Source organism: Notothenia coriiceps, unplaced genomic scaffold (genome assembly GCF_000735185.1).
Source record: "Notothenia coriiceps isolate Sejong01 unplaced genomic scaffold, NC01 NC01_scaffold00011182, whole genome shotgun sequence".
NCBI classification, from domain to species: domain Eukaryota; kingdom Metazoa; phylum Chordata; class Actinopteri; order Perciformes; family Nototheniidae; genus Notothenia; species Notothenia coriiceps.
This window is the reverse complement of record NW_011343883.1, coordinates 182,784-191,897: the sequence shown is the minus strand read 5'-3', so window position 1 is coordinate 191,897 and position 9,114 is coordinate 182,784. Positions and strand designations below refer to the sequence as shown.

Here is a 9,114-nt window from a genome sequence, read left to right as displayed (position 1 = left end):
ATGTTAATGATTTAAAGGTTCACCTGTTACGCAAAATCCACTTTTTCATGTCTTTTCTACATCAACATGTGTCCCCTCTGTGTAAAGAGATTCTGAAAGTTTCAGGAAAAAAGATTCTCTCTCTTTTTGTCCTGATCCATTTATACAAAAACCTGTCTGAAAATGAGCTGATCAGATTTTGGCCACTTTATGATGTCATAACGATTTTTTGGCTTGTGTAACCATTAGCCAATCACCAACCAAGGTAACCCCCCTTATCACCTGAATCTCCTCCTAGAGCACCATTGTGTTCTTTTTAACCAAATATCTCTCAGAGGGGCGTGGGGAGGGGCTCCTTATTTTCATCTAAAGTAACAGACAGAGAATCAGCACTTTGGAAACAGGGCTGAAACAGAGTGGATTATGGGATGCTGCAACGATCTGTTTGGTGTTTGGAGCCAAACACTTCAGAGACATGTTTTGTATATATCTGAGACCTATAATATATTGATGAAAAACAGTATAATAGGGGACCTTTAACTCCTCCTTTCCATTAACTTTGCAGACTACGCCATGGAGCACCTGCAGCAGCTGCTCGATAAGGCCAAGGGCGCTGCAGGACGGCTGCTGAAGTTTTCTGTGTTTTATCGCAACCAGCATCCAGAATACTTCGACTTTGTCAGGTCAGTGCTGCTTTCTTATCTCCTAATTACTGCAAAGCAATTCCAGCAGCAATTAAACCCGCTCTCATGTCTCTGTACAGTAAATAAGAAGCTAATGCATACAGTTTGTTATCAAGCTTAAGAATGAAAACAAGGGGAAATATATCTGTCCAATGGTAAAAGGAAGCCACTTATTCAAACTTGAAGGTATAAACAACAAGGTTATTGTTTGTTTCATTTGGTCACCTGTAAAGCCAATGTACTCCATTTGCGCATGAGTGTTGGGCAACATTATCCATAACCTTTCTACATCTTGGTTGTTTTAACTACATATCTTTGAACTAGGTGAAGTCTTTCCGTCATCAGATGTCTGAACCCTAAATGACCAGACAAACAAGCTCAGACATTTATAGTGGCAACAGCTTCTGAGAAACTATGATTTTTAGTGAAACTAGCTAGCTTTTTCCGGATAGATATTTTCAAGATCTACCTGTTCTTGCAAGTTTATCTCGATCATTTTAGCTGTAAGATATATTGATTGTTGGATATTGTTATATATTTGCTTCTGAATTGTTGTGCTAAGCTAACTGGTTGCTTGCTGTAACTAAACATTTAGCATAACAATGGTATACATTTTCTCTTTAACCCCCACAGCAAGAAAGTGTTTTACCCAAAATGTGAAGTATAATCCCCCTTTATTTTTCATATCTTTGCTTAGAGGGGAATGTGGAGGCCTGATGCGTCCCGCCCTGAAAGACATCAGTGGAAGTCATGGATCTCCTGTCAACGGAAAACTGCATGGAGTCTTTTTCAGCTGCAGCACAGAGTTTGATACGGGCCTCCCTCCCAAAGACTCCCCGTACGGCCCGCAGCGTTTCCTGATCCCAGCGGGACACCTGCTTAACCCCAACATCTCCCTGTACTTTGCAGACTTCTACTGTATGTACACAGCCTACCACTACGTAGTGCTGGTGCTGGCCCCTGTTGGCTCGGAGGGCGATACTTTCTGTCGCTCCCGCCTCCCCATGCTGGACTTGGCCTCCAACCCCTTCCTGACATACACTGCCCCTCAGAGGCCGGGGGAGGAGCCTCTGTTCTGCCACGCCAGCGACGTCATCCTGGAGGTGATTTTCACTGAGCCGGTGTCTTTGGATCAGGGCCACGTGGAGCAGATCCGAGGGCACCACCAGCTCATGAGTCTGACCACAGCCAACGCCAAGAAAGACCCGAGCTGCAAAGTGTGCAACATCAGTGTGGGGCGCTGAGAGCTGGGTGTGTGTGAAACTACAAGATTGAAAGACACAGTGTTGCACCAGACAAAAAACGGTGAAAGCATCAAGTGTAGGTCAGAACACAGTGGAAACAGCCCACCTCTCGGGGTGCGTGCATGCTGCTGCCCCTCTTCCCCCCCGCCTGGTATAGAATAGTGAGTATTAAATAGAAGATTTTTGCAATGTGATTTGCAGAACTTAATCATGATCACAGCTGGAAATATAGTCCATAACGGATGAGTGGAAAACAGCTTGAGGAATGATGCTTGAAAGTATCAGTTCTGCTTATTTGATCAAAGTTATCTGTGCTCTCCCTTGTCTCTGTGGCATTTTATTAATATATTTTTCTTCTTTTTAATTTAAATGTTTTCATCAAGATGTGTTTGATTTCTTGTTTTGTTTCTCTGTACTTCTAGTTTGATGTTATTTCCCGTTTTATCCGAACATAAAAACAGTACAAAAGCTAAAAGCATGCCCCTACACTAAAACATAACTAAACTAAAGAATATTAGGGTATAACAAATCTTTTTGCAATATTTACCTCATGCAATACTCTATAAGTCACTGCCAGATGATCTTTGTCTAAAGAAAAAAATACTTATTGCTAAATGTCTAATATTATTCCTACGTTATAGCTTTAATTCCAGTTGTCAGCATCCCTTGCAAATACTTGAACCACTCGGTTGAAGGCTGTTGTAGAGTTATGATTTGTTAATTGTAACTCAGTGTCTAAATGTTACACAAAGTTTACTATGAAACAATATGGTGCAATGTGACAATGAAAGCAGTGTGCTGGGATTTTAGGAGGATGGTATTGGGGAAGATGGTATCACATAGTTCCCTGGGATCAGTCTCTGATAGCAACCCTCTGCTTTGTAAACAGGGCTGAGCTAAGATTAGCTCCCATCCTGCCATGGGGTTTCTGTTTGGCCCTGCCCAGTAATATCTGACCTACATGGCAATCCCAGAAAATGTCCAAAGTGAAAGGGATCCCGTCCCTGGTGCACAACAGTACGCATGCGTTGGTAAGTGGTCAGAATGCAGGGCATGTCAAGAGAGCGCGCACTGAAAAATAAAAAGCTTAACCATTGAAAGTGAATGTGAAAGAAAATCGAATGCAAAGACCTGTTTCAAAGAGTTTTATACAAAGCACTAACTAAGATGTCTAAACATTTCTGAAAATGAATTCAAATGTAATAAAAAATATATATAAGCTCATCTTTACCCAGGACTGATGCTTTATGTCTGACAAAAAAAAAGGAATAATTTCTAGCTTAAGCACGTCATGCCCTTTCACTCAGATTCTTCCCGCAGCAGAGATGTGAGCTGACGCACACGACCACGCTGTAATTCTGTCCGTTGTTGTTGTCCCAAAACGGCTCGCTCTGCCCACCGGGAGAATAACTCAGACAGAACTCAATCCTCCGTTTGGCATCCAGAACTTTAGGGATGGCAATGTCAAATTCAAAGATGTCTGTCTGAGGGCCCCCGAAGCGTTTCGGCAGGTAAGCACAGGGCACGTCTCTGTAGCTCTGCCACGAGTCAAAGGTGATGCGAACACGCACCTCCTTCTGGAAGCTGATGTTCCTGACGCGCACCGTCCCGTGGAGCGCCTGTTCGTTAACGCTGCAGTTCTCCAGGGTCACCATGCTCTCGGCTAGCTTTGCACGAAAGGCCTGGAAATCTGCAGAAGGCTGCGGGAAGCCCAGTTTGAGGCTTGTTCCTGGGCAGCAGGTGCTGACGGTGCAGCTGTAGCCATCCTCCATCATGCTCCCCAAGCCCTGCAGCGACGGCAGCAGGTTAATGTCAGACTGCTCCTCTTCATCAGAAAACTCTCTCACGGCTGTCAAAGACATTCCCCGTGAGTCAGCGAAAATCACACGTTTGTTCTTGACTGGGAATAAAAGACCATCATCATCTTCATCAAAGTCCTCAAAGAAGGATGGGAAGAAGTGGGTCGGATAGGCTTGTCTAAAGATTTCAGAGGAAAGCTGATCAGACACTTTAGGCCGGATGCACGGGCGCTGAGGCTTCAGGATGGGAACCCAAACATGAGGACAAAGTTGTTTACGTTGGTTCAAGCACAGTCTGACCGCAATCTCTGCAAGTCCAGCTGACTGGGCCATTGACCCCAGGCCGACCCCTGGCAGAACACTAGAGACAAAGGGATTTCATTAAAAACGGTGGCCATGGAAGTCTTAATAAACGTCTAAATATCATGGAGTTGTAGTAATGACATGCAACCCAAGATCAAGATGATATGACATTATATTCCCGCTCTGTTTTGCAGCCCAAAGCAACAGCATAACGAGTCACTTAGTTTGCTTACGTTGCACTGGACATCTCAATACTGATAGTGTGATCTTGAAGAATGGAAATGTTATCCTCAGTTTGGTTGTAGTTCTAGAAAACAGAAAAAAAATGTTTAATGCCAGTATATACAGTAGATCAATGCGGCATTTATGTAAAATATTAAAGACCTCTATTTGTGTGGAATTCGGAAATTATAATCTCAAAAGAATGCTCAAATATGTCTCAATACGTACTTACAATCTCCCACGAGCAGCAAGTTGCCTGTGTTTCATCCCTCTGCAGTAGAATCGTGCAGGACCGTTTTTATACCACCTTAGGATGTCATGCTGTAGGCACCACCCTCTCTACTCTCCTGACCAATCAGAAGTGCTATCTGGTTTTCTGTGATGCATCAAACCCGCCTATAAAACCCATTCCAGATCATTTACAGCAACATCCCTTATATTTAACTTGTGCTAGTGCCCCGCTAGTTCTAATTTGACAGACGACAGAACATTTTTACTGTAGACCGATGTCTTTGTTTTGTCACATCATGACGGTGTTGCCCAGCGAGCGCGGTCAGAGTATCCGTAATATAACTCTCCTCTACACTGTGGAAAGTATTCCAGTCATCCCTGGTTTATTCTGAGAGCCGTCAGTGGACACCCAGGTCTCAAGCCAAATTCTCTGCTGGCAGGCTGCGGTCCTGAAGGTATTGTTGTCTGTGCGACCGGGTTACAGAACGGCTGATATGCAAGTCACCAAAGTGAGGAAGCTAGTGTCCACATTACATGAAACATATTTGTGCTTCACACAGTGGTCCCAGACGTTTTGAGATCTATTTTGTCATGAAACTTGCAGACATTTTGTTGACTGAGGGATGTGTTACAGAGGGTTATACCGGTCACATTCAGACTAGTTAAGGCTACCATAAAAAAGTAGCTTTTGCCCTTGCTTATCATTAAATCACATACACCCGGCAAAGACCCATCATCCCCAAAGAGCTACCGACCCATTTCCCTCCTCTGCATCACTTACAAGCTATACGAGAGGCTGCTACTCCAACGCCTCATGCCACTCATAGACACCAAGCTGACTAAAGACCAAGCTGGTTTCCGTCCTGGCCGCTCCTGTGCTGGACAGCTACTCAACCTCACCCAACACATTGAGGATGGGTTTGAAGGAAAACAAATAACTGGAGCAGCATTCATAGATCTTTCTGCTGCCTATGACACTGTCCAACACCGTACAATGGTCCGGAAACTACTGGACATGACTGGTGACCTGAATCTGTGTCAAGTGATCAAAAGCCTCCTCAACAACAGGCGCTTCTACGTCCAATTGAATGACCAGAGGAGCAAGTGGAAAGCCCAAAAGACCGGCCTCCCACAAAGTAGCGTACTGGCCCCCCTCCTGTTCAACATATACACAAACGACCAGCCATTACCCCCAGAATGCCAACGTTTCATCTATGCAGATGACCTCTGCATCACCACCCAACAAGTAGACCTCCAGAAGATTGAGCCTGTCCTTGAAAGTGCCCTCCAAGAAATGTCAAGCTACTACAATAACAACCACCTGAAACCCAACCCATCAAAAACCCAACTATGCAGCTTCCACCTGAGGAACCGAGACGCTAAAAAAGAACTGAGCGTCACCTTGGGATGGCCACAAACTGTCCAACCATACGCATCCCATGTATCTTGGTGTTACACTGGATAGGACACTCTCCTTCAAGAAACACCTGGAGAACACCAAAGCCAAGGTCAACACCCGCAACAACATCCTGCGCAAACTAGTGAACTCCAAGTGGGGCGCAGATCCACCAACAATCCGTGCAACTGCCATGGCCCTGTGTTTCTCTACAGCAGAGTATGCCTGCTCAAGCTGGAGCCGATCACGTCACACCAAACTGGTCGACACAGCCTTGAATGACACCTGCCGCATCATCACGGGGTGCATTAAGAGAACACCTGTCCCGTGCCACTATGCGCTAGCCGGCATCTCTCCCCCGCGCATCAGACGACTAGGTATCGCTCAAGATGAACGGAGAACACAGGAGACAGACATCAGACACCCCTTGCATGGCCACGTAGCACCCCAACGCAGGCTCCGATCCAGAGCCAGTTTTGTGCAGACAGTCCTGCCCCTCCAGACAAACAAACAAGCAGCAAGGAAGATCTGGGAAGACGGCGGTTTTGGCGCAGTGTTGGTTGATCAGATCAAGGGGCGTTGGTGAACTCCAGTTTGAATCCCGCCTCGGCCGCCACTGCGTCAGGCCGTTGTGTCCTTGGGCAAGACACTTTACCCGCATTTGCTCTTGTGGGTAATGTCCACAGTAATGACTCTTACATGTCTAATATGTGTAATGTGTAATTGTAAAGCGTTTTGAGCACCTGTCATTATATTATCCTGTTTTTATACATGAAAGAGCATTTTAGTATTAAAAGTTCTTATTTAATATTAGATACAAAAAGTTAGATACTTGAAATACTGTGTAGATTAGTACTGCATTTTACCATATCAGCTTATCGAGTGTTCTTATACAGTATGTACACATTAACGAGTAACTATGTGTTAAATAAATGTAGTGGAATAAAATGTATGATATTTGCCTTTGAAATGTAGCAGAGAAGAATTATAAAGTAGCATTAAATGGAAATACTCAAGTAATGTACAAATATGTCCAAAGTACGATACTTAGGTAAATGTACTTAGTTCCCACCACTGCTCACCAAATGTAGATGATTCTGCCACTGAAGCTAGTTCCCTCGCTTTTGATAAATGTTTGCTATAAGCTAGCAGTTTGAGTGAATACTGTATCTTAACCCCCTTTGAAATTCAAATACAAATGCTGTATATTTGTGAGTTCTTTATAAAGACAATTACCATTTTACTTAACCTCCTCCTCCTCCTCACAACTTTGCAATAAATAACTTTTTTCTCTCAACAACCACACACATTTTTTCTCAAGAAGAAATGTAGTTGCTGATCTGTATCTCTAACAGCACTGAATCAAATGATTTGTGGCTGCTACAAAAATATTGATTCTGCCCCACTCCATTTAAAATCAAATCCTATATAGTCATTTTCATTTGACCACTTTTTTATTATACACATGTGATTTTCCTACATTTAACTTTCTTTTTCAACCCGGACAAATCTTGATATAAACGTTTGTAATTGTATAGATAGACAAACAAAATCAGAGATATCAACTATACTATCTGGAAGATGCATTGTATTTAATGTTACGGAGCATATTTCTTTGAGATGAATGTGAGCAGTGTTCAGGCTTCCCGAAGTGAATGCAAATGGTTAACCTTAAAACTTGTATTTTCAAATGTTGTATTCAACAGTGCAGAGGATAACATCATTCAGTGAGCTAAAGCCCTGACAACATTTCGCTCCTCCTCACACCTCTGCAGAGTGTTCATCACCCAGCGGTGCCAAAGATCAAGGCTACAGTGAGAGTACAAACACAACAGTAAGTGTGTGCTTCGCCAAGCTCCTTTTCCTCGAAGAGCTTCCGTCACAAACAGAAAACGTGGACATAGCCTTGAATGGAGTTAAATGGAGGTCAAAACAATAGCTGGAGCCCAGTAAAGCTGATGATCTGAATACTGATGGGACTGTTGAGGTTAACTGAAGGCAAATTACATGTTCTAGGAGGAATAAACCCTAATGCGGAGTTCTCAATTTTCAACACAAATAAGGAGGTTAAACTTGTATGTATTACAGAGTTTATCCTCTTTTTGCGGCCCTCAGATTAATTTATAAACAACGTAATTAATAAAAAAAACTATATTTATGTGTTTTTACTTGTAGTACTGATACCGTCCACTAGACTCCTAGTTACGTCGCGAGCTGCGTACATGATTTTGTTCGGCAGCCAATTACCGCGAAATAATCTGTGACGCGTTTGTGTGTATTGTGTTTGTTTCCCGGGGAAACACTCACAAGAAACACCGGCTGTTGTTATGCCTGCTGTGACGTTAAGTTGCCGCTTGTAATTATGCCTTTACAAGCTTAAAAGTTGTATTTATCATCTGAATTTGGTGAAACAAGTTTAATATTCTAAAAACCAAGACTACTTTGTTTATTTGAAATCAGATGAAAACAAACTGTCACGGACCCTGCCGTGTTATCTATGATTACTTTAAGCTTTTCATTCATAATTTCAGCCGGAGGGAGGGGGAGTGGCGCTGAGGAACAGCAGAGTGCGGGTTGACAGGTGTCTGTGTTGACACTCCCCTTATTGTGCGTCAGCAGAGACTAGCTACAAGTGTCTTAGGTTCAAGTTAGACAACTAATGTCTGGGTTAGTGTTCATGACTTCATGTTTATGTCATCTTAATGGTTAATCTCAATGCACACACATTTTCCGTGCTTTCCAATAGTTTAAAACTGTTCAATACAAACTTGCCAATTGTAAAAATTAAATTAAATTTCTGTGAACTGATATTTGTTTAGTAAGCTTATTAGAGGATGTTCCCTGAAAGATTATAAAATGTCAATGAAGATGGCAGACTTAATTTGTTAATAATTACATACAATACATGAAATGTGTGTGTGTGTGTGTGTGTGTGTGTGTGTGTGTGTGTGTGTGTGTGTTCCGTGAATCTGCGGCCCCCTGGTGGCCAGTACATACATTATGTGGCCCCCACCACCATCCAAGTTGCCCATCCCTGGCATAGTTTCTCTTGCGTATAGCCTTTTTGTTTACACGAGACCGTAACAAAACGATAGAAACGGACCCCGCAAACGATAACGGGTCCCAAGGTGGATAGATCTGCAAACGGAACGCTCTGGGGGGTACGCCTCTATACGATCCTTTTCTGATAACGATTAAATAGCCCCGCCTCCCTCTCCCCACATCTCCTGCTCAGCCTCAGAGATCAGCTGCTGGGC

The 9,114-nt window shown here is 43.3% G+C and overlaps 2 protein-coding genes across 3 annotated transcripts in view; one reads left to right on the top strand and one right to left on the bottom strand.

Moving 5' to 3' along the window:
* Positions 1-3,130, top strand: part of phyhip (phytanoyl-CoA 2-hydroxylase interacting protein) — a 10,388-nt gene extending 7,258 nt beyond the window's left edge. For both annotated transcript variants that reach the window (XM_010772388.1, XM_010772387.1), the window contains exons 4-5: positions 545-662; positions 1,360-3,130. In XM_010772388.1, the coding sequence (XP_010770690.1) occupies positions 545-662; positions 1,360-1,906 (665 nt within the window). In that variant the 3' untranslated portion in view covers positions 1,907-3,130. The remainder of the gene's footprint in view (positions 1-544; positions 663-1,359) is intronic.
* Positions 3,048-4,480, bottom strand: ppp1r3c2b (protein phosphatase 1 regulatory subunit 3C2, duplicate b). The gene is made up of 3 exons (XM_010772389.1): positions 4,463-4,480; positions 4,242-4,315; positions 3,048-4,066 (listed from the first exon to the last, which is right to left on the bottom strand). Exons 2-3 carry the CDS (start codon positions 4,253-4,255, stop codon positions 3,196-3,198), a joined length of 885 nt encoding a protein of 294 aa, XP_010770691.1. The 5' UTR covers positions 4,256-4,315; positions 4,463-4,480; the 3' UTR covers positions 3,048-3,195.
* Positions 4,481-9,114: the final 4,634 nt, after the last annotated feature.